At 39.3% G+C, this 25,806-nt stretch overlaps 1 protein-coding gene across 6 annotated transcripts in view; it reads right to left on the minus strand.

Moving 5' to 3' along the window:
• The window catches only part of LOC126854714 (steroid receptor seven-up, isoforms B/C), a 197,463-nt gene that overhangs the window by 69,733 nt on the left and 101,924 nt on the right, over positions 1-25,806 (minus strand). For 5 of the 6 annotated variants that reach the window (XM_050601704.1, XM_050601705.1, XM_050601706.1 and 2 more), the window contains one exon: positions 21,109-21,267. In XM_050601704.1, coding sequence (XP_050457661.1) covers positions 21,109-21,136 — 28 coding nt within the window. In that variant the 5' untranslated portion in view covers positions 21,137-21,267. The remainder of the gene's footprint in view (positions 1-21,108; positions 21,268-25,806) is intronic. The other variant, XM_050601702.1, reaches the window with a different exon arrangement.

The raw sequence follows: 25,806 nt of genomic DNA on the forward strand, positions 1-25,806 counted from the left end.
ACATTTACATCTTATTTTCAACATTGAGGAATGCCGAGAAAAAGAGGAAGAGCGTGAAATTAATATCCTTACAGGAGAAGAAATATTGGATCATTAACATAAATTCTACGGCCACGCTCCTAACAAGCTCGCGAGTTAACGTTTGCTCCTCGCGAACAGATACAACTATGGGAGAGCGGGATCTGTGGCCGTGTCTTCGATTACGCTCGTGAAACTTTCTAGCTTGTCATCGGTTTATATTGCCGATCGATATTTTTCGCATCGGCGTTGATATCTTAACAAGATGCACGCGGCGCCTCTTCTTTACGCGCGTTTTTCACGGATCTAAATACATCGCAGGTGAAACTCGATGCTTCGTCGACGTGTTTATCGATCCGCGACACCTCTCTGTTTTATGATACTTTACGATGCTCTGAAAGCGGCTTTGACGATAGCGAGGAAGTCGCGCCGCGTCGCCGCTTGAGGTGCTAATTACCCGGCATAAAATATTGCAATTATTGTGCCGGCCTGCCATAAAGCAGAAATCTCGTGAAATTGCAAAAGGAAGTGCAAGCACGTGTATCGAATACTTTGCAGGTATTTTGCCTGCCTTCTTGGCGCATTTCCAATGTGCTCAAGTAGCTGCGATATTCAAGGTGAACTCTGCGTTTAACGGGATTGATAATAATTAATTAAGTATATTCTCTGTCTTTTATAATAATAATATTAATAATAACTCGATTGCATGGTAGGATATATATATTGAGTAATTAATCATCAATATTTCGAGATATTAAATAATTGACAAGTACCTCACATTACTTTCTATTTTTGAATGATCGCTGAACTTCCCTGACGCGATTCATCATAGAAACCCGAAACAGTTTTACAATAAATCTACTTCAAGGATTATCGATCTTGTAGGATCGCTCCGTCAAAATCGAAATGGAATAAGACGAGACGGAAGCATTTTAAGTGTCGCTCTCTTACAAGAGTTTGCGATATATATATATATATATATATATATATATATATATATATATATAAGAGAGAGAGAGAGAGAGAGAGAGAGAGAGAGGGACGCGACTTTTCGCAAAAGAAAGAGTGGAAGAAAGAGAGCCGGCGAATCGTCCGCCAACGATCTCTCCTCGGCAACGGTGACGACCTACATGAGCCACCGCTGTACGAGGTCATTGGGTCATTGGTTAGGCGTCGTGCAAACATTATCCTCGAGTTGTTTGCCTTCGCCTACCGTTTAACAAAATCCCTCGAGCGCGCCCGACCAACACGATCACGACTGTTATACGTTCGATCAGCCCGCGATGTGCCAGTTTCTCGTTTCTTCTGTTGGTCTCCTATTTCTCTTACTGTCATCGACTTCCTCGTGCGCTCTTCTTCAAATCAACATTGATTTAATGACAAGAGGAGCACGACGCGCGATCTGAATATCGTATCAATATTCGCGTCATCGATTCGATTGGAAGAGAAGTGCAATAGATTTTGTTGGATTTATAAATTGAAAGATTAAAAAGAGAGAGAAAGAAATTAATGAGGGACATTAATTAATGTAATAAAAATAAATTTTTTATATTTTTTATTTGAAGTTTTTTATTCGCTATCATTTCGGTAAAGTATTCCTCAAATCTAAAAAAATTGTGTAATTTTATTCTACGCACAAACATTCCACATACGTAAATAAATGTCAAGTTCTTCATGGTCCATACATACGTCCCTTCGAGCAAAAAGGTTAATTCCCGGTGTACGTGAATCCGCAAGAAAAATATACATCCACGTAAGCGCCCTACGGCGAATCTACCTCGGAAGGCTATAATAACAGCAAAAGCGCTTCCTAGTCTCGATCTCTGATGACTCTTTCTTTCTTTCAGAAGAGAAGAAAAAAATTGCAGCTTTGTATCTAATATATATATAATATCTATTCTTGAATAGATTTATTATTAAAAAATGTCTAGTTCATAAAAAAACTGGGTCTAATAGAATAAAGCATGTATAATTAATTGTGATATTGTGCTATTTTCTACTATTTTATATTAGTTACTTAGTTTTGTATTAGTTTACACAAATGCCATTTATTTTCTCTTGTTTTTACCTCGATATATTAAAACAAAAAGAAGTCACATTTGCATGACCGCGGGTGAAAATGTAAATACGCCTCGATTGCGAGGGAAACATTGACACGTGTGATGCAGCAATTCGAGGAGAGATCGAAATTATTCTTATATCATTATCGATTCCAATGAATTTCTTCGATTCACTTCATCGTCGAGTATTCAACGATGCGTTTCATAAATCTTTCTCGAAAATTGTAACGTGTCCGGGGAATTGACATGGGTCAATCTTCGACGATGAAAAAACGCAAGACGAGCACGGAGCGACGAGGTGAGCGAGCGAAGCGGAACGGAATGTAGGATGACGGGCGTGAGGAGATCGGGCAATATGCAATGTATCGCGTGGCTGATGCGGCACGAAATGATTTTTACATATCTAATAAATGGGTGTCCGCAGATATCCTCGGGCGGCAATTCGGAAGTGCCAAACGAGAGAAAGATAGAAAGAGAGAGAGAGAGAGAGAGAGAGAAAGAGTAAGAAAAAAGCGAAATAACGCGTCTCGATGCTATTAAGATTTTCACGGTATTGCTCCGTTATAATACGAAGCAATACACAAAATTACCTGAGTTAAAAAAACGAAAGACACAGAGCGAGACATTTTAGTCTAACGGCAAATTTATTCGTTTACGAGATTTCGCACGAATTTCATCGTGAAAGCAAAAATAAATAATTTGAATCTTGAGTTTTTATTTTTAGTCTAAAAATATAATAATCCAATATAATCCAATAAAATTTCTCATTATATTGTTAGATGATGCATTATATCGATAGGTGTAATAATGAAAGAAAAAATAAATAATTTGAAATAATTTGAATTATTTATAAGATGTATAAAATATTAATGCATTATCGATAACGATCTTGATCTATTCTCTTCTCTTTCATATTCTTCAGTAGAACATTTTTTTATAACGATTAAAAATGAATGGGGCTAAAAGTGGGGCCTGACACTTTGTCACTATAGTGAAATGATATTTTTCAATCTAACGACAGCCTTCCAGAGTTTTACGTAATTCTGCCACGTGTCGCGACGCTCGTCAACGCCGACGGGGTCGGTACGATAGTGTAGTGATAGAATCGCGTATATATGTATACGAGTTGTGGAAAATCGAGCTAGTGTAACGGCCTAGCTGCAAGGCCGTTTCGCGACTCGCTGCGACATATAAATCGTCTAATAATTATTAGATGCATAGCAGGCTACTCGCGCAAGTAGCTGCTTATCCGCTGGGCGGTTGCACTTGTTCCGACAACCTTGGCACCGAGCCGGTTCTCACGATCTTTCCGCAACGTTCTAAAGGCTTCTTTACGAAACGTCTTTACGATGCGTGCGTTCACGACGCAGTGCGTCGTCTTTCAAGAAGCTTAAACCCTCGCCTTACCATTTCACTTCATTTTATTTATACGCCCTGCCAATTAATTCAACCACGTTCGTCGTGGTTGACCGGTATATTATTCTTCTCTTTCGTGAGAAAGATGGCATAATTCGAAACTCTCGCTGATCGCTATTACCCGAATAGAGAACTGCTATTAGTCCGATAGAAGGTACCGGCATAAATTAGAATGTTTCTTTTACCAGAACTTATCAGAGCGCAATCATCACTACGTCCATTATTATCATGTTGAAAACATATTTTTAGCCCAAGTACAAGCGACCGATCTAACATTTCATATCCTTATATGATTAATGACGAGATTTGCATACAAGCTTTTTTTTATGTCTGATAAATCTAATATAAATATCTCTATATTTTAATAAATCACATGTTTCGAGTTCAAGATTCCAAACTAATTAATTTTGATAATAATTGAGTGATTTTATACCGTTCATTGCAGTTTTTAACTATCCTATTTTAATACAAAGTGCATGAAGAAATTTTCAATTTGCCATTTTTCTTCCAATATATATTTGAAGTTCTTGATTGATATATTTTTTATTTTCTTGAAATATATTTCTTGCGCAAAGTGCGATAGGTACAATCGTTATTAATTCTTTCTAAATCTCTCCTCGAATGGGATTTTACACGATAGTCTCTCACACACATACATATAGAAATGCTAATGCCACGTTTGGGATAGCTTTCGAAATATTGCCTCACGTTGTCGAGGGCTCTCGATAGTCGAGCACGTCCCCGCGATATCGCGACGCGAATCCTCATTTAAGGGGCGGATATGGAAAGGTCAGGAGCACTAGGACTCCCTTCGAAGACTTTAAAGGCCGGCACTCCGGTCCTTGTGCGAGCATAAGAGACGTAAAAGCGACATTTAAAATTTCATCGCCATGATTTCTAGAAAAAAAAACTATGCGCAACAAAATTTTATATATATTTAAAAATTTAGTAAGATTAAAGCTCTTTTTAATTTCTCTTTAACCGCAATCATTTACTTTAAAATGCAGATTAATGATAAGTATCAATTTCTATAGAATCATGATTAAATTTGTAGAGTCTTATACGAGCTTTTTAATATTTTATATAATAAAGTAAACAGAGATAATAAAATTTTTAATTAAACTTAATATCAAGAAGAAGTAGAATCTATAAATTTAAAACTCTTTGTCTGAGAATCTTTACACAAGATTCTTAACTTTTTATTTACGATAACTTTTTACATTTACGATCAACATTCTGTCTGTTCAACATAAAAGCTTCACAACTAATTAATAAATTATGGAAAACTTTTACGAGTATGTGATTAATATTAAAATATTAAACAAATGTTATTCTTGTACAATTAATATGTAGAAGTTACACATATTTATTAATTATCTTAATGATAACACAAAAAAATGCAAAAAAAACCCTATAAATATATAATGTCGATTTACGTGATGTTATTCGATTCATGATTTAATGCGCAAAATTGTTCATAAATATTGACAGATTACAGCGTGTCTACGAGGATGAGCATGTAATCCTAATCCTGATCAGTAAGGGCAACATGTTTTCCTTTTTCGAATGCACGTGTTCGATAAGTTCGTTAGCTGAAACTTCTGGGCGGCGAGCAGTCAGGTTTACGACAGGATCGCCCCGGGCGATCCTTCGTCCTGTTAGGAAGAACTCCACCTCCTTCCACTTCATCTTCTTCGCGCGTGTTACGTCACGCGCGACCGTATTTACAAACGCGTGTCGTCACGTGCCCGAGTTAATTTCCTGTCCCGACGAATCATAACCCGCTTCGTCGACTTCTCGACTTAAACTCGAGGTAAAGCGGCGAGATATCGCGTCGAGGCTAAACTTCTCGCGGGCAAGATTTGAGTCGCGTACGGCCTGGTTAAAAGATTCCCATGGAGATATCATCGTGCTTGGCCCACTTTCGATCATGAGCACGTATTCACTAGTCGCCTAGATATACCTCATCGATTATTAAAATAATGGTTTCCGTAATCATCATTGAAGAGAATGTAATCATAAATTACGAATTGAAAAAAATTTCATGATCAAAGTTTAATATATTGTCAGTAACTGTATATCTAATCAGAACGATCTAAAAACTATGTTTCAAAATGAGGCTGTGTCTTCGCTTATTAATCAATCCAAAAATAAGTAATTTTTATTTGTCTTAAGAATTATATATATATCATCAGAAAATACAATTTAATATGTAAATTAATTCATTGAATTATACTTCAAAACTCGATATAATCGTCAAATAAATAAATAAATAAATTATATACATATTTAACATAAACTGTCAATCTCTCATGTGACTCTACTTTTTCACTTTATTTCTCATAAAAATATATTACATTTATTCTCCACAAGCGCAATGAATTTAACGTTCGCCCTATCGTGGCGACAATCGTATCGGGAATAATCTCTAGTCCCGCGCGTTTCATCTCGCGAGGAAGGAGGAGACGAAACGGATGATCGGGATTTCACGAGCGCAGGACGATCCTCCCTGGTGCTCGCCTCGAATCCGGTCGGGACTTTCGCAGCGGCTCTCTCTCGAGAGAGTTAATCGCGCCGCGATTAACGGTCGTGATTGCGACTTGCTCGGGCGAGTCCCGCGATGGACCCAGGATCCGAGGGGCGTACTCGATCATTTACGGGCCCTCAGCATGCTTTTCCCGCGTGGCCCCGCTCGCTGCGCGCAGATCCGAGATACGCCCGCAAAGTTTCTCCGTTAGAAGGGAAAAAGGAAACAAGGAAAAAAGCGCGATCCCTCGAACGCCCCTTCGATAAGGTTTTCACTTAAAACGCGCGCAAATGTGCGTGATTGGTTATCGCAGTAATTGTAAAATAATCGGCTCCGCATCGTCCTAAAGCTCGCGTCTTGTAGCAACAAGCGCTGTTTCAAAGTCATCAGTTAGAGTTCCAATAATTTTTATTACGGACAGTTCCAATAATTTTTATTACGGACAGTAATATGTGTGCATTTGTTCTTTACTCAAAAAATAAATTTAACATATTATAATTACGATAAACAAATAGATTTCTCGACGGGCTTCGTCGCGCGCCACTGATTATGAGTGTTCACAATTTGCGGGCGTTTAAAGAGGCAAATGTCGATCAACCACATCGCAAAAATATATCTCTCGTTTGATTCGCGGGGTGCGGACGAGTATTTTTCGCGGGGATCAAGGGAGGCGTTGGAGGAGGCCAGACAAGAGAAAAGGAATCGCGGCAAGAGAGACAGAGAAAGAGAGCGAGAGTACGAGGGGAAGAAAGAGAGAGAGAGAGGCGGAAAGGAAGAAAGAACAGGTCGAATACACCTGCGGATATCGAGACAGCCGACCGACCGGGAGAGAGAACCAGTCGACGCGGAATAACTGGTATTAATACGTCACGTAATTACCGTGCGCGAGAGGATATATACCTGTGTGTATACCTGACGTTGCCCTGGTCCGACAGGGCGGCCAAAGTCTCGCTTCGAGAACGGGCTGTTGGGCTATGAAGAAAGAGAGATAGAGAGAGAGAAAAGAGAGAGAAGATGCCATAACTGCCCGCGCGCGTGAACACATACAACACAGCTTCGAATGCACGCACTCACGCAACGCACGCACGCGGGAGGGCTCGCTTTTAGACTCGCGGAAGATGCTCGGGTAAGGAGTATAGTGCAGGAGTAGCGCCGCGAGAAAGAGAGAAGGCAGAGTTTCCAAGCAAGAGCCGGAGGTGGCTCCGGGCCATGCTTCTGTTCCGAGCCATTATGATAATTTCGCCGGAAAGAAGGTTACCGACTTCGGCCGTCAGCGACCGTTTCTTCGCCGTTACCGCATCGGACTCACGGCCGTCCGTTTCATCCGCGGGAGATCGTGTCCGAGAGGAGCGCGAGCGTCATTACGATGACTCGCTAATTCGACGCTGCCGATCCCGTCCGCGGGAAACTCCCTCGCATGTACGCTCAACGACTTGCGTATTATATAGAGACACTTTATCGTTATTTATAAGAACTTTCCCAGGAATGTTGACATTTTCAGAGAATACTCGAATTTGACGTCTTGGTGTCACAGAAAAAAATTGCTTCTCTTCATTTGAATGTCACATGACATTTATATATTTTCTTTTTTCCTTAATATAAATCTAATATTTTTATTTATTTTAATATTTCATTTTACGTAATCCGTATATTGTATCGTGGTTTTTAATATTTTTTCTCCAACTTACTATTTTTTTTTTCTTTTAAAATAATTTGATGGCTATAGTATATTTAGATATTTTTTTTATTATTGTATATAATGTGATATTAAAATAAAATTCAATTATCTATATTATCAAAATAAAATTTTACATAATAAAAATTTCTCATTTTCACACTCTATTAAATGCAAATTCTATTGAAATATTCTTGCACTTACTTGGAAAAAAGATTTAACAAACAAACGAATCCGTCTCATCATAGTCGCGATACATCACCAGCCGAGAGGCTGGTTTAAGAGCAAGCCGAGAACGCGGAATTTGCCGCTTGGATAGCGAAATTTATTATTGATCGAACTTAACGACGAGAGCGTGGCGCTCGCGTGTTATCGCGCGTGCAATCGACGGAAAGGCTGAGCGATCCTCTGACGCGTATGAAATTTATTACGCCACATTTATCGCAATCAAGAGCGCGTATCGTGCACTTCTCCAACTTTCCTACGATTCTACAACATGCTCTTTATCGGCTAGCGTCGCTAGCGTCTCGATGTTCTCTCCGCCGATCTCGTCGTCGAGAGATCGAGAGATCGCATCTTCGGAGAGCGGCCTGTCGCCTGTTGCTACGAAGCTGTATACGACCGACGAAGGACGAAGACCGCGAGATGTACGAACGGAAAGAAGACTTGGCGAGTGAGAGAAGAGGCGCGCAGACGAGAAGGGAAAGGAAGAGAGACGGAGATTGAGAAAGGGAGAGGTCGGTGGAGGTTACAAGGTTACACGCGTCCAGAACGGAACCCCGTGCGCTCGCGCGCGAGCGAGTGCCCGCCTAAGGTTCCCACGGTGCCTGCTCGCGGCGAGGCCCCGGCTCTCTCGCATGCTACTCCACGCTATGCTCTTACGCTATACGAGCAACATTAAGCTTGAGGAAGGCATGGAGAAACGAGCGACCCGGGCGAACTTGGTGAGGAAGATAGGCAACGGTGATGCGAGAAAGCGAGAGAGAAAGAGAGAGAGAGAGAGAGGTGGAGCGCGCCTCTTTCGAGAGAGTGAGAGAGAGGAACAGGAGGAGGAAAAGGAGGTGAAGGTGGGACCACGCAACAATCATGTACGCGGCGCGTTATTAATATCTGCTTTCGTTCACCTCCGCCCGCCGCGGTGATTCGTAAGCGCGGGATCTCCGCGGACCGAACTCGCTCGGGTTTATGCGCGGGACTGGTTCCGAACAAGCACCACGCGGGCCTCGCAATCGCGAGAGACGAGTGCGAACGATTCTCTTAGAGTTTTATGGGTTAGACGAGCCCCGCGACGTGAATAATGCGCCGGCCGGCTCGCGTGCGTGAATTACGCGCCGTGAAATTATGCACGTGAGACTTTGAAGTTTTTTTGTGCAAGTACAAAAATATCATTGATGACGAGTTTGTTCAACGGCGAAATCACCTAACGACAAAAAATCATTTTATTTTATCGTTTACATTCGTTCGAATTTGATTAACATTAACTCTTGTAGGTTACACATTTTTTTCACTCTATTCTCGGTCACAATGTCTTGGCGCAGTTTTAGCACTATCTAAAAGTGTTTAAAAAAAAATATACAAAAATTGATATGTATACCTTGACATCTCTAGAAAACGATCACAACGAAAGTTAAAAAAATAAATTTTAAACATTTCTTTTTATTGATTAAGACGTTTGGAATATTCTGTTGAAATATCTATAGTATAAAATAATAAAATAATCCATATGTGACATTTAATATTAATAGCAACGTTTTATTAAAATCTAAAACAATGATCTATTTTGTTTTAAGAATAAATTAAAAAGAAAAATAAATTCAATGATGATGTAGTTCGATAATGAGTTACTTTTACGATAAGATGCTTTTCTGCTGATATTGTTTTGAAATGGTCTCTGTGACATTTTCATCTCTCATAGAATCGGTTTGAATCCACCGATCTTCAGTGATTTCGATCAAGGATCCAACTAAATTCATCTCTTGCTTATTTCACAATCGAGACGCAGCGCGATGCGATAGTGCGAAATAAATGGGCTTACTGTTTACCAGACAGACGCTTAACGGCATCAACCGCTTAGTTTCCGTTAATCCGCCGCACATCGCAGATTATATCCGCTCGTTGGGTATTAACATCAGAGATGCCGCGCGCATCTTCTTCAGACTTCGTGGCGACCGTCAAGACGCAATCCGAATCATTTATCGCGCGAAAATGCAAAAAGAAGCGAGACGCACGTGAGAGAGACCTCGACGTCGCTAAAATTTCTACACGACGTCCTTCCAGCTTTCCGGTTCGCGAGCCGTCGCTCTTCTGGTCCTCGTCTTCTGTTCCCCTCCTTCGCTTTCTCTCTCCCTCTATTCGTGACACCGAAGCGAAATGTGCATTACTCGGCCGTGATTCACCTGTTCGAATTCCGAGCGCGAATCGCACGCTTCTTTCACATGGTGATGCGCGAGCCTAAAAAATTGGCGGCATCCTTACGCGAGAGTCGCGTCGACTCCGGACTCGTCGTCGGCTTTCCCACGCTGTTTACACGTCGATGATGTCGACCGATGACGGTCCGCGGAGACCCTGCACACGCGAGCAGGCAGACCGCTTGTCCGCGCTATCGCGTGTTTTATGCGCCCACGTTATTATTCTTACCTCATCACCGACTTTTTACTTCATCCGTAATTTTAAATGTACAAACGGTAGGAACGCGATTTAGCTTTCATTTGGCGTCATCCATTGAATTAAAGCTACTTGAACTTTATTATCGCGTTATCGGATCGAAAGGTGCGATGAACGTACTCAAAGAAGAAGGAATAAATGATTTATTTTTCTCGGTGAAATTAAAATTATCAAAGAATTCAAATACCTCCGAGTTTAAAATTTATATTCTTATCAATACTGGATACGATATTTCTCGGTCTTTCTGGGCTAACCGGTGCGTATCGAATGCCCGGCGGCCTCCGACGAGATGGCGGTGATAAATAACGATTTAATGAAAGCCAAAGGTGCGCGAAAGAAAATTCTCGCGCGACGCGGTTATCGAGAGTGAAATCCGGACCTTGCAATTCCGCGTCGCGGACGAAACGCCTCTACGGCCCGCACTCTCCGCTTATTGGCACGTTTTCGAGGGAACATCGTAATTGCCGCATCCTCGACGAAAAAGGACGGAGAAAGGGGAAGAACCCGCGCGAGAGAAAGACGTCGGAAACTCGCCGCGATGCAAATAACGGCAGCGTCCGTGGCGGAACTTCACCTGCCTCGCGAACCAGCTCTTCTCCTAAGATAGACGTGGGCAGACATGTATCTCTCAAGACCGGGTCTTGAGAGCCGGTAATAAGTTCGATGAGTTAAGTCTAAGGGTTCGGCGCAACGGTTGTCTATCGCGCTGTTTCTCGATAGCTCGAAAATTAATCCGCACTTAATCCAAATTTAATCTCGACACATTTTTAAAGTAATTAAAAATAGAATTTAGAAAGTAAGAGAATGACCGTGTGTGGGAAAGAAGCTCTAGACGTTTTCTAATACTTTCTACACAGGTAATTTTGATTGATTAATCATTTAATGTACTAATAAAGCTCGAAGGAGAGACTCAAGTATTTGTACTTGCCTTTGCCTTTAGCAAAAAATAAAATATGAACAGAGATGTTAATTGATATAAATTGATTGCATTGCGAGATTTGTCACTGTATCGAGAAAAATTTAATCAAGCATAGCGATAAACCACCTTAATGCGATTATCTTAAATCTTGAAGCAAGCTTTGTAACTAGACATGATATTAATTATTCTCGTGATGCCAGAAGGCATTTTCTACAATGTCATATATTTCTTGCTTAAAATGTATATAATATTCTTCCGAAGATGCTTGATACATTCTGGATTAATTATCTTTTGATTAAATTATAAGAAACAACATTTATATCCAAAATCGATCGATGATTCGCGAATATATCCGTCTTAAACGAAACAATGACTCGACCGTAATCAAATATGTGCATAATTAAATCGTAATTAAAATTATATATCTTTGAACGTAAATCGGCGTAAATCAAAGTTTGGAAAAGCAAATAATAACGTAGATCATTTCTAGTATGTATAGCTGCGCGTAAAAAAAACCGCGCATAAAGCTGACATAGCAGGCCTTTTGCAGCTGAACTTTTAAATTCTGATTGGAACACAGTGAGCTCGGTTGCTCCGGGGCTTCCTAAGATCACCTAAGATCACCATTCGAATTGATTTGTTGTTCTGAATTTAAAGTCGTTTGTTTTTAGTCGTATATATATATATATATTGTTCTAATATATTTTAGATTTAATTCTACATTAAATTATAAAATACCCGCTAAATTAAATATTTATATATTAAAAAATAACGATTTCCCTAGATATATTTTCCCTTCTTTCCCACATATCCCACGAATCCATTTAATATAAATTCTTAAAGAATATACAAGAATCAAATATTTATACTCGTTATCATATTTTCAATATTTGTTTATTAAAATTTTTCAGGAAAGATTTCTTTTTATCTCATTAATTATTAAAAAGTACGAGTATGTGAACAAAATTATATTAATTGATACTGATTATAAATAATAATTTGATACATCAATAAACAATAATAATTTATTCATTTCTGAAATTATTATATATGCTTATATAACAAACCCAAATAATCGTTTAAATAATTTTGTATAAATTCATCAAACTATGTAGTTTTATAATTTAATATACAATATTGTTTGCCCATTTATTAAATTATCTTAATTTCTTGCTATGTTCCACTCTATGACCTATATAATTTTTATTAACCTTTTTAATCATTCCGATTCATGTCGGATTACGAGACCCGTAGATTCGTTTGCATTTAATTGAAATATCTAGAATAGCAGGAAAGTTTTTTAATTCTAATGTTTCTGTTTCGCAACAGTTTGACGCGCAGTCGATGACAATGCGAATTGAACGCACGAGTAAAACTTCAATGTCAAATTTCCGAGGATGCGCCTCGTCGAATATTCAGTGGTGATAATTCAGCGCGTGCGCGTGAATGTGAGAAAGAGGAAAAAAAAAAAAAAGAAAAAACGAAAAGCTCGACGTGTTGACGATCGAGCGGAAAAGCCCGTGGTGAGCTTGGATTGGCCGAGGATGAACAAAAGGCGCGAGTTTACGCGCACAAGGTGGACCTTGCACCGCTGAATATGCATATCGGACTCGGCCGCCGATCGTAATCCCCCACGGACGGTGTCAGGCCCTCTTGACCCGACAGTTTTGTCATGGTAATGCGCCTACTTTGTATTTTAATGCACGGAAAGAGATTATACGGGTAAATATGGGGAAACGTGGTCGCTTCGCGCGCCAGGAAGCTTGGACGATCGATGAAGAATTTTCGGAGTAGGCGAGTTGTAGTGTTCTCGAAAATTCTGTGCTAACAAAATCTTTATTGCTCATTGGTTAAACAACTCTTTGTCAATTTCTCCACGGTAGACGTAACGGGAGATCTAAATGAGAGAGTGATTTCTTATTACCGCGAGAACTCGCGTACTGTAATTCAATCTAATTATAGCCTAGTTAATTATATACTTTAGTCGTGTGCCATTTCGAGTCGATTATATTGAACCTTGCGCAAGTATGATTTTTTTTTTTTTTTTTTGAGAAAATTCGTATTAAGGATATAAAACTGCAATCACTACTGATAAATAGCGCGCAAAAATATTTGGAAATTCCTCATTATATCTAGTTAAATTATTCAAATCTATTTAGTATTTAAATGTGTCTCTTTGCTCTCTCTTTCCAAGGCTCTTAAAAATATTTACAATTTGATTGTATATGTTTTTTATTTACGTCAACAAACTAAAATATTATTCCTTATTAGATCAAATTAATTTGAAAATATGTGAGAAAAGAATTTTCTTATCATACATATATTAGAAATTTATTTACGTCAATAAACTAAAGTACTATTGCTTATTAGATCCGCTTTATTTGGAAATACATAAGAAAAGTATTCTCTTATCACATACATACATTCCGATGAAGCGTTGTTTCTTCCGCGAAAATGAATCGAAATGGAAATCCCTCTTTACAGTCCGATATTAAAAGCTGCCGGATCAGATACACGCAGTTCTCTCGGAAGAGATAAAAAAAGAAGTGAATATAGATCGCACATAAGAGACGACCTAGAAAATAACGGCGATTAAAGTGGAGCGGAGCGATGACGCGCGGTGCTATTAATCGTAATTATTGATGAAATCCCGTCAAAGTCGTCCACGAGTCGCAGTCTTTCCGCAACCTTTCCGTTGCCGCGGGAAATACGTGACCGATCGATTCGTCGCTATCGAGTCGAGCGCAAAGCGAAACAAGGATCCGGCGCGTTGCGTATGGACGTTTATCTCGCTATAACGGTATCTCGAACCGCGAACTCTCCTCTTTTGGATTTTTATACAAGAAGATTTCTCTCTACACAAATGTCTGCTAATTTACGGCTTCTTGAATAATCAGAAATTTTTATTTTTATTTTTTTTTTTTAATTCAGTAATGCCGAGCACAAATAGTCTTTGAATTATAATCGTTTGAAAATATATGAACACTCGGAAATTATAAAATTTGGTGTGTAAGATTTATGTTTAAATATTTAATTGATTAAATCAAATTTTTAGAAAATACAAATTACTTTAAATTGCATCTCAAATAAATTAATGCTTTTTTTCAATACTTTATTTAATGAGCTTTAAATCACTCTTACAGCATGTAATATTAAGAACATGTTTTTTATATTAGAAGTTTTATTGCATCTTTTTATAAAGAAACCATTCGTAATTCGTGTCAAACTTCATATCGAGAATGAATCAGCAGGTATTCTGCAAATAATCTAACGGCTAGTTTTTCGCAATCCTAACAAGTAATGAGCTTCATCCGCGGGGATAAGCTGATTTTCTCTCATCAATTACTTCCTCGTGCGGCTCATCGGAACGGCGGCGCGCGTATTCTTATCCCCCCGTGATGCGGATAAGAGCAACGAAAGGAGAGAGGCATTCGGGCGAGGAGAGGAGATCGAGAGCCGAGAGAGTCTGGCTGCCGGCCGTATTACTAATCATTTCCCGGGTCCGAGAAACCCCGCTAATTGATTAAAGTCACGATCCTGACCCTGCCGTAATATCGGCAATCTCGCCGGCGTATACTGGCGAAGACAGAACGAGGGAGAAGGAGATAAGTAAAGACGAAGAGAAAGAGAGGGGAGAGAAGAGAGGATATTCTTCGAAGTGGACGTCTCGCGCCCATTCCCGCGACATTCCCCCCTCCCCCTCCCCTCTTCATCTTTCCTTCTTCCGCTGTGCAGGTGTGTATGTGTGTATAGGCACCTCTTTATTTTTCCCTCTCGTTGCTCCCTATCCCCCCCGCCATTTTGGCTCACCTCGTCGTTGCTCGTCGTTGTCCGCGCTGTCTTCCCATTGTTGCTCCACCCGGCAAGGGAAACAATGTCTAATTTCAGTTAATGCGGCCATAATGGCCCCATCGTCGTTGCATCGGGCCGCGGAACTTCGACGCCGGGAGAGAGAGATAAGTGAAATCCGCGCCGGGGCATGGCACATTGCGATCGTCTATGTATCCATCCGTATGTGCACCTATACACACACACACACACACACACATATGCGCGACCACGATCGGAGCGCTGAATTATCGGCTGGCTGTCTTCGAGGATTTCATAACTGGCGGAGATCCCCGTGCGCGGTTGCGAATGTGTACGATTATCTGTGACCGGAGTGAAGGGAAAGGGGCAGAGCAACGCTCGATCGATGCTTGATCGTCCGACCGATCGATCGTAATACCGATCAATCGCACGGTAGATAAATTGATAAATCCTTCCCGAGACTCTTTGGCATTCCGAACGCGGAGCGAAATTCTTGAGAAAATCTTAAAAGCTTTCCGAGAGAGATAAAAAAAAATATTAATTGATAATTAGTTTCACTTCGTACGTGATTTGATATGATAAGAGCAATCTAATTGTGCTATTCTTCTATTATCATATGGATTAGTTGACAACATTTAAATCGCAGCGTAATTACAGCGTTGAAAAATTTCTAAATGATTAAATTTCTTGCTCTGAACATTTCTTTTTTTTTTGTATGTAGCGTTTATAAAATTTACCTACATTGTATTTTACCTACATGTATTTATTATTAAATACACACACATGTTTGCTGCTGCATTTAAAAGAATTTTTTTCTAACATGTAACAAATAACTAATATAACTGATGCTTAAATAAACTACGTATAAGAACTTTAAACATTGGATGGTTAAGAGAGAAATGAAAATAATTAAAAGGCAGTAATATTTTGTAAGTTCTTGCTTTCAAGTTATAAATTTACTACAAGTAGTTTAACACTTTTCAAGATCTATAATTAGTTCAAAATAACTACTATTATATTTAAAACGTGATTTTCACTGAAAGGATTAAACCGGAGCGCTTAATCGAAGAAAACGTAAAAAATTATACTCCGTAAGATTAGAAAATTATCATAAATCGCGTAATCGATAAACAGTCGGAAAGAAAGCGAAACGAGCTAACAGACAGTAGACAGAAAGAGATAAATGTACGTACAAGCCGGAGCAAATGATTCGCGTGAAACGCGTGTAAATAAAGAACGTGAGAACAGGAAAGAAAAGAGAAAGAGAAGAACGGTGGAGCATTGGAAAGAAAAGAAAATGCGCAAAAATGGAAAGAGAGATAAGGAAAGGCAGAACAAAGTGAAGATGAAGGAGAGAGAGGGAGAGAGAGAGAGAGAGAGAGAGAGAATTCGATACATTTCTGTTGTGCAACAACGCCCGCGTAATTATAACGGGCGTGTGGGACGGTCGTTTGATAATGACTTTCTGAATGCAGGTCTCCGACGATGAAATTAGGGTTATTTGCCTCTCGAGTTCTCTCCACGTCTCCTTTCCCGGCTCCCACCACCATCACCTTCCTCGTCGCTGTCGTGCGTCCTGTCTCCTTTTGTTATGGCATTAACGAACGTTCGACGATACGTATCTATGTCCACGTGAGAATTCACGAAATTCGAAATATGTATATTCATTGCTTGTTACGGAAAAAAATGTCGCAATTACACGGTAGGTGAACGCATTTATGAGAAAGAAGAGTAATCTATTCATCTATTTTAATCTTTAAAATAATCCCAGTAAACCGTTAATGAAAAAAAAAGAAAATACACGTAATAAAATATTATAATATATGTATAATCTTAAATTTAATTTTTTTAATAAAAATGTGGAGGAATTATTTCTTAATATCTCTTGAGAGAAACTTACATATTAAAAAATTTTAATATAATATTATGATAAGAAAGCAAAAAATCTAAAATATTAAAGTTAATAAACTGTTTCTCCTTTATGGATTAGCTTGTTTCATTTTGCCAATTACAAAGTTGAATCCACGTCTTAAATCTTTATCATTAAATCTTGACGATAGCAAAGAGGAAACCAAAATATCGAAATTTTATTTTTTAACGTATTCTTAAAGCTATGATTCTTTCGACATAATCACGTGGAATGGATATATACATCCGCGTGTAAATGGGTTAATTACTTCAGCACGCGCATAAATTACACTGAGCTGGTCATTTTGGCGCAGAGAATATATTGAGCGCGCTGTTATTTTCCTTCTTTTTTTGTCTTTTTCTCTTTTCTCTAAAGAAGAAAAAAAAAATATCGAAGCAGGCGCGAACTAACGGCCATTGGGTTGTAAAATACACAGTACAGATTTATTGCGAGAATATGGGAGAAACGTGCGCGCCGGCAAATGAATACATTTCTAAGTTCCTCGTTTTAACGAGCGTATTAAGTACGTAACGGGGCCTTCTAGTCGTGGGTCGCTATCGGTGTATCGCGATGGGTACACTCGATAGTTACGCGACCAACTAAAGAGCGCTTCAACATGATAAAGCTAATCTCCAATTCCGTACTCGCAGACCGGAAAAAAATCAACTAATCACATGTTTTTTTCATTATAACAAAGTTCGAAAAACTCGGGTCCTTAAAAGGCGTGTAAGAAAATTAAATATGATATATAGGGTGATTTAAACGCATGAGCAACTACGCACTGAGATTAACATTTTTGAAAACAACTAAAAAGTCGATATGTCAGTCAACTGCAGATGTAATGGTAAGTGATAAGAGAAAATCTTAAACATATATATTTAAAAACTTGTGTTTTTATTAGGATTTTTATGGGTTTCTTGTGGGTTTGGTTGCCTCGAATTTCGGCATATTTATTCTAGTTTTTTAGATTATTGAGCATTTTTCTGACTTTATATCGTTTTTGCGCCTCCAAAAATGTGCTTTAATATTATTATACTTTTCAATAAAAATAAAAATTAAAATAAATTAATAAATATATATATCGATACTTTGTGCTGTAAATAAGAGAAAGACATGTATATGGAATATTAAACTTGACAGATTGTACTCATCAATAGTATTCAAAAAATTCGTATCACATCTGAAAGATACGGATATTAGATCCAACTGAGGTCTAATAAATTACAAATAATCCTTCTAGCGTTAATAAAGATCCGCAACGCGAGTCTATATGCACCGTTTTCAACTCGCTCACACTTTGTTCGTTCTCACCTTTAAAATAAATTGCACTTTGCGTTTCGCGGGGCGATAACTCACGCATCGTCGCGCGTTCGTACACACGGCCATAGTCACCACACCATCATCATCATCATTATCATCATCCTCGAATAGAAAAGGAAGACGGGGGAAAAGCGCCAGGGTCCCGAAGTAAACGCACCATCCCGTCCCGAGCGCTCGCAATTAAGGGTTAATTAAATTGAGCGGCTTCCTAGATTTCTGTAATCATCGCGGACAGTATCTACGGGGTAATCTTCAGCGCATCCTGTCTGCCTCGAGGGCCCCACGGAAGGAAGGGGCCCCCGAGGTAAGGTCATGCACCCCGCTGACCTCGGACCATCGTCCCTCCCCTCTGTCCTCCTTCCTTCCATCCTCCTCTCGTCCACCTTCCTTCTCCGTCGTCTCTCCTCTCGCTTCGTCTCCTCCCTCCCTTCATCTACCTTGCTTCTACCTCGTCTGCCGTTGCTGTTACTGCCATGCTGCCGATGGTACAGAGCCCATCCCATCACTCTCTCTCTCTTTCCCGCGGTCCTCCACCCTTCGTGCACTCTCCTTCTCCTTTTCTTCCGCCTCTTCCTCTTCTTCATCTTCTTCTTCTTCTGCTTCCTCCATTCTCCTTATCTGTCTTTTTCTTTTCTCTTTCTTCCTCTCTTTCCTTCCCGTGCGAGCACATACGGTATATATAGGGGCCAGGTGAGTGTACACAAAGTTACGTGCCCCGTGCTCGCGAGCGACTCGAATTATTATCAAAGAGCGGGGCATCATCGCGGATAATGGGCGGATGTCGCTGTGACAGGGCAGAAAACGCGACGTCTTCTCTGCACTTCTCGTGTCTACGTACCTGTGGGAAAAACCGCATCGCGGCCAGGCGTGCCGCCGTCTCTCGTGCGAATAATCGTGCGCGAGTTTCCCTTTCGCCAAGTGCTTGCTTCTCTTTCGTTCATAATATTAGAGAATGTACGCCGCGTCTGGGAAGTCGTGCGCTTTCTTTGTATCGCGAGCGAAGGAATCCTGACTGAAATGAGGGGGACAATTGTTCCGATCTCAAGATCTCAACATGTGTAATATAATTGATAATGAAAGATATCGAGAGAAAATTTAAGAATCTTAGAAAAATAGATTTTAAAATAAAATAAAAAAATATTGAAAAAATTCATATGTTCACTTTAATTTTATAAAAAAGTTGCTTCTTTCTCCTTCTTCTCCTCTCTTTTTTCACGGTAGGGTTTTAATTAAACTATTAAATATAAATTCGCTTAAAAAGTCAAATCTTTTAGGCTACAATAAAAAAAAATCTGTAGCAGCAAATTATTGTAATGTACAATAAAATTAAATTTCAAGCGACAATAATTTTTGAAATGTCAATAAAAATTAAATAGTCTTGGAAATAATAATTCCTAAAAATAGTCGTTTACCTTCATTACTGTTAATTTTTCTCGATTTGTTATTCTAACGTCTAAAAGATGCGAAATAATGTGTTTTCGATTGATTGGTCATAGTTTGAGAGCCAACAATTCAACTCAATTCGCCATATCTCTCCATTTTCCTTTCAACGCGCAGAACCGCCGATGTCCTTCCGCGTTTCTCATCGATAGCCGTGCGAAATCGACGCGTGCGGCCGATAACGCGTAAAAACGCGTGATTTACAAGGTTTACGATCGCGGCGCGAGCACGCTTCGGGGCAGACAGACGGCCGCGTCGGCTACGATGGACGACCGAGTCGTCTCGGACGGAAGTGGGTATACACCTGGGCAAACTTGAACGAGAGAGAAAGAGAGAGAGAAAGAGCCGATGACCAGAGCATGCTTCTCTCCTCTCCTCCGTATACGCGCGGTGGAACAAGGTTAGATGTTATCGCGCGCGGTGCGAGTAGCCAAGTTCAAGAGCGATGGAACGTGGAATCACGGGCGGGGATAAAGCGTGGGAACCTTTCCGGCCTTTTTACGGACTGCAATTAAAAGTTCCTGCCGCGGCTGAGCGCGCCGAAAACGAGTCCGGCACGCTTCGCGATACTAATATCCTTTAGACGTTGTTGAAATGACGTTTTTATAAGAAGAGAATAATTTGAAGACTTAATCTTGTAAAAGGATTAAAATGATATATAGTTTGTTAGCTTAGTCAATGTTTAAACTTTAGCAAAAAGTGCATTTTGCCTTCGCTCTTTTAAAAATTAAAAAATCTGGAGAAATAATTCTGATAATGAAAACAACAATTAAAAGTTTCTATAACGTCATATATGATATACATATATGACGTCTTGTTATCACGCAATATAAAATATTGTGTAAGTATAACATATGCAATGCCATAAATCTCGCAGCTCGATCGGGATAACACGTGATACCAATCACGATAGCTCGATTTACAGGCCGTGTGACGGAGAGTTTAACGGGTGATCATAGCGAGTCGCACGGCGCGAAACGTTATCATCGGATCGATAGTTCGTCGGCGATGTTTCTGCAGATATCACGATCAAACAAGTGGCTCTTTAACCGATAGTCGTAAAGAGCATCGTTCTCTTCGAATAAACTACGAAATAAAATTTAGTGCTTCGCCTCTTATTTCGAATGCAATTAAAAAGCGCGGATTTTTTTCAACCAAGAATAATGCGATGAATAAACGGAAAGGTGCGATTTTATAAACAATTTTTCTCTAGAGCTTGACACTTGTAACTTTTTTCTCGAGAAAATTTCGAACCCACAAAATTACAACGCCATCAAAATGTTGCGGCGGCCTCGATATGATCACCAGTCGAGATCTATCGCTAATAAATTCGTAAAAAGGGTTCAGTACAGTGCATACCTTCCCGGCGCATGCCCATCTTCAGGCACTTTTTCAAGCGGCAAAACTGGCACTGGTTCCTATGGTGTTGGTCGATGGGACAATTTCTGTTCCCTCGACACGAGTACGTTAGGTTCCGCCTGACGCTCCTCTTGAAGAAACTTTTGCATCCTGAAAAAAAGTAGAGAGTTTGTTAAATTTAAATCCAGAGATTAAATTTCGTATATATTTAATAAACTTTAAATATATTAAATATTTATCTTCTCATATACATAATATAATATAATTTTTCACAATTTAATTATAGTCTTGTCAAACTTATTAAACGATATGAAAAAAATATTTAATTCTCTATAAAATAGCATATTCCTTTAACATTTTTAAATTATAATACGGCATTTAATTTTTTGAAATACAATTACAAAAATGTAGTTCTCGCTGTAAAAATTCAACAGCTCACAATTTAAATTTCAATACTTCAATAAAACTCTCTCCATTAATGTCATGTGCGAGACAAGTCATCTTGTATGTTTAATCTTCTATATGAAAATGTCAACCACATCGCTGCGACACAATAAGAGATTACTTTTCTACCAACATTCATATTAATTCACAATACTCATGATGTAATCGCGGAAGGCGGAAGTTGGTACAATCGTCCATCGATAAAGCATAAGCGATTATTAGCTACCATGTGTTGAAATCAAAATCTATCTAAATGCAGATGGTTATGCAGATTCCTATTGATAGAGCGTGTATGAGCAGCCATAAACGTGACCAGAGTGCTTATGGAATAACACGATAAGTTTCTCTTGTTATTGGATACATTTCACGCGTGCACACATACGTACACATAAAGGTATACACGCGTCGAAACGACGAAGATTGCGTAGCGCGATCAGAAAAGTAAAGGATAGAGGGAGAAGACTCGATGATACGTGATTACGCAAATTCTGAAACATGCACGTTGCAACGAGACCGATGCACCTTTAAGGTCAACGTAGGGAGCGCGGATTTAAGTTACGGTGGATGCACGATCTGGCACAATAGCGGTTCGCACACATACGCGCGGCGCTCAATATAGGTATGTAGATACGCGATGCTCCTTATGGGAGCGAGCCGAGTATCTCTCTCGAAAGTGCCGACGATCACGAAAATCCTATTAGTAGCCGTCCAGTCGAGAGAGATCGAGTATCCGGCGCTCTCTCTTCTTCTTCGTCATCGCGTCAACAAAGCGCGGGCTTTCGCCGCATTATTCCCGTTACCGCTCCACGGAATTGATGTGACTGCTGATTTCGATAACTACGCGAAATGCGCGTCGCTGGCGAGAAAATCTCGATGGTAAATTTATCCTATGGAAGCTATTTTTGTTCCGAAAAATTCGATAAAATTATCGTTTAATGTCGTTTACAAATTAACGATGCAATTAATTTGAATAAATAAGCCAGACAGAATGGACTTAAACAAGTACCTGAATAACTTATTGGTGAATAATTTATTTTAAAAAAATTTTGGACAAAATTAATTTTTTCTTGAAATACATACAGACTAAAGTTTCTTGTAATTTTTTTCGAATATGAGATAATGTTTATTCTTTTTGAATATATTTATTCTCAACTATATTAATCCTCCATCATCTTTTTATACGTGAAAAACTGCAAAGGCAAATGCACTGTAATCATAGCAATCATATCAAATCGATAGGTCGGCCGGCCTTTGATTGGCGCGCCAACCGTCGTGCTCAGGTTCTTAATGAACGGTTAGCTTAATTACGAGTGGTAATGGAGTGGTGGATAATGGGCAAAGGGGAAGAGGAGGTCCTATAAAGGGCCACGGGGTGATGACGTGGTGCGACACAATTCAATTTAATAAACAGCGAGTAATAATTCCACGTCGTAAAAGCACGTGGGACACGCACGTGAGCAAGAGCAGCGCCGGCCGGCGTGCGCGCGCGATAGCGGGGTTAAAAGGTGATCGGGCTGCGCGCGTTGATTTTAATTAAAACGAACCCCGCCGGATAAAATGCGCGAGCAAGCGCGCGCGCACACACCTGCCTGAGAGGTGATCCTAAAATCGAAGGTATCTTTACAGGAAGTGCTTAAATTAACAAGTTTACGTATAAAAGCGAGATAGTGATATTGAAAAAACAAATTTCAAGATTTGATAGAAATCTTGTACTAAAAAGGCTTGGAGAAAATGCGTTGCAAAATGTTTCTAGGGATGTAATTTAAAAGGCTAATTCTTTCAGAATATATAAAGCGAAAAATAGGGAATATTAAATACAAATAATTACGTATATATTATACATTATATTGTAATATTTAAAATTTTCTTTACTCATCTAATTTATTTCATATTTTATTTAATTGCCGAAAGAAAATTCCGTTACTTGCCTTCTCTCTTTCTTTCTTCTGGCGAGCACGATATGTATAGTATCCCTGTCTCACAGTTTGATTAATGACATTGCTCTTAAATGAGCCGATGAGACGTTAATAATTATCAGGCAGTTATCAGGTATAAACTTCGCAGTTCCTTTATTGTAATTTCGTTCGAAATTATTTCAGCGGATAGCAATAAAATTCGCGCGGGATAGAATTAACGGTGGTGGCGATGTAAAGAATCGCGCGCGTACTTCATAAGGATTACGTGTACACTTCTAAGAGTAGGCTCAACCTAAGGTGTAGCCCCAAGTCGGCTATCACGATCGATGGCACGACGTGTACACACAGATAAGTAGTTACCGTAGCTAAGTCGGCAATTTATATCGTAACAGGACGCGCACGAACTTTCGAATCGAGATAAAGAGGTGGCTTCGCTCGCGCGATCTGTAAGTCATTCGCGAGCTCGCTATATTTGACGCTCTCGTTCTCTCGCGCGCAAGATCCTGAGGAGGAGGAGGCATCCTCTATCTCGCCGTCAAGATAAAGAGCGCGATATCGGTAACACGAGCGATCGCGTAAGAAAAGCGTGAGTCTCACCGTGATCCGGGTATGAACTGTTTAATGTCCCTTTTGACTCATTACATCGACATCAAATTATCATCCTTTATCACAAATTATAAATACATCAATATTAAATCATTTTAATAAAATGTGACTATTTTCCCAATAATTTTAATAACTGTCTTATTATTATTATTCTAATTATATAATTAAATGTAAAAATGTAATCTCAAAGTGTCGCGATAAAAATTGAAATATAGATAGATATATATTTGAGATTAAGTAGAATTAAAAATTGTATAATGTCTATAATTTTTTTTATAAAATACTTTCTCTATTATTTAATAAATAATCTACAAAATTATGATTGTAAGGAAGACTAAAATTATTATTGCATCTCATTACCATAACTTTGAATCCTTTTTTTTTCTATAAGTAAAAAATGAAATGAAAAATTAAACTCGTCAAAGAGAGATAGAAACCGATCCAGATTCGCATTAAATCTACGAGTCCGTCTTAAAATCTCCTTGGTCCAACGTTATCGTTGCCGTTATCTCTGTCGTTGCCGACGTCGATGTCGCCGGTATCGGCAAAAAACAACGGCCAAGAAAGAGCGGGGGAAGAAAAAAAGACAGAAGGAGAGCCGGGTCGCCATAACTACAAATTGCATCGTTACACGCAAATTACGCGATGACTCTGTGCGAGCCAACCACCGGACGACCACGCATTACACGTGAGCTCTGTGGCAGCGCGAGAGAAAGAGCAAGAAACATTGAACGTACGGGAGATGAAGAGAAGGATAGAGAGAGAAAGTAAGCTCTCGCGGAGCACACACAACTACCGTTTATACTTTCAGATTGCAGCTTGCACGCTCGCCGCGAGCTCAAATTGCTTGCGTCGTTGAATTTTCATTGCTCGCACTAGTCCTTCGTGGCCGACATGACGCGTTCCGAGTGCCAACTCTTGGAGGGACAAATCCTCACTATCGTACGAGCGTCAATGAAAGAACTTTAAGCCATTCTGGCAGACTGATGTCATATGGTATCTCTCTCAATTACGGATTTAAGTACTCGGACAGCTAAGGCATAAATTGCCCTCTTAGGCTTGCTATTTAAAATGCACGATTAAGAATACAAAATTTTAAAGATGCGTTATTCATAGATATGTATAAAGCAGTACATTATATATCTTGGAATATTGTTATATAGCATGTGTTATATATTGTGACATAATATATTATTAATCTTGCGCCAGCTGCACAAACAATTTAATTTCCATGCTTTACTTTAATCGCGATTTAATTCCAGATCATAGATTTTCAATAGCTGTGATTTTTTTATAAGAGAAATCTTATGTAGCACTTTTGTCGAAAATGAACGATATTGATAATTAAGGCAGTACGTAAAGTTGTCAAAATATTCGATCAATTCCCTTAATTAAGATTCCATTTGTGACAAAAGAGTAAGTTCACCTTTCTATATTAATATCACGGAGACAGTATTTTGCTATTTCGTATCCCGCAAAAAACACGCTGCCGGGAGGGCTTCCGGAGGCTTCCTGATCGGCTTATTGTCGCTCCTAATGAGAAGTTGATTTAATTTTAATAGATTATGCGTTACTCATAGTCATGGCCACGGTAATTACGTCGCAAAATCGACGCGTCGTCTTCCTCATTGACGCGTGAATTTGCAGCGATTAATATATAATCTACAAAATTATGATTGACTTCATCGATTCACTTCATCGTGATATGCATCGGCGACATTAT

Source organism: Cataglyphis hispanica, chromosome 14, assembly GCF_021464435.1.
Source record: "Cataglyphis hispanica isolate Lineage 1 chromosome 14, ULB_Chis1_1.0, whole genome shotgun sequence".
NCBI lineage: Eukaryota > Metazoa > Arthropoda > Insecta > Hymenoptera > Formicidae > Cataglyphis > Cataglyphis hispanica.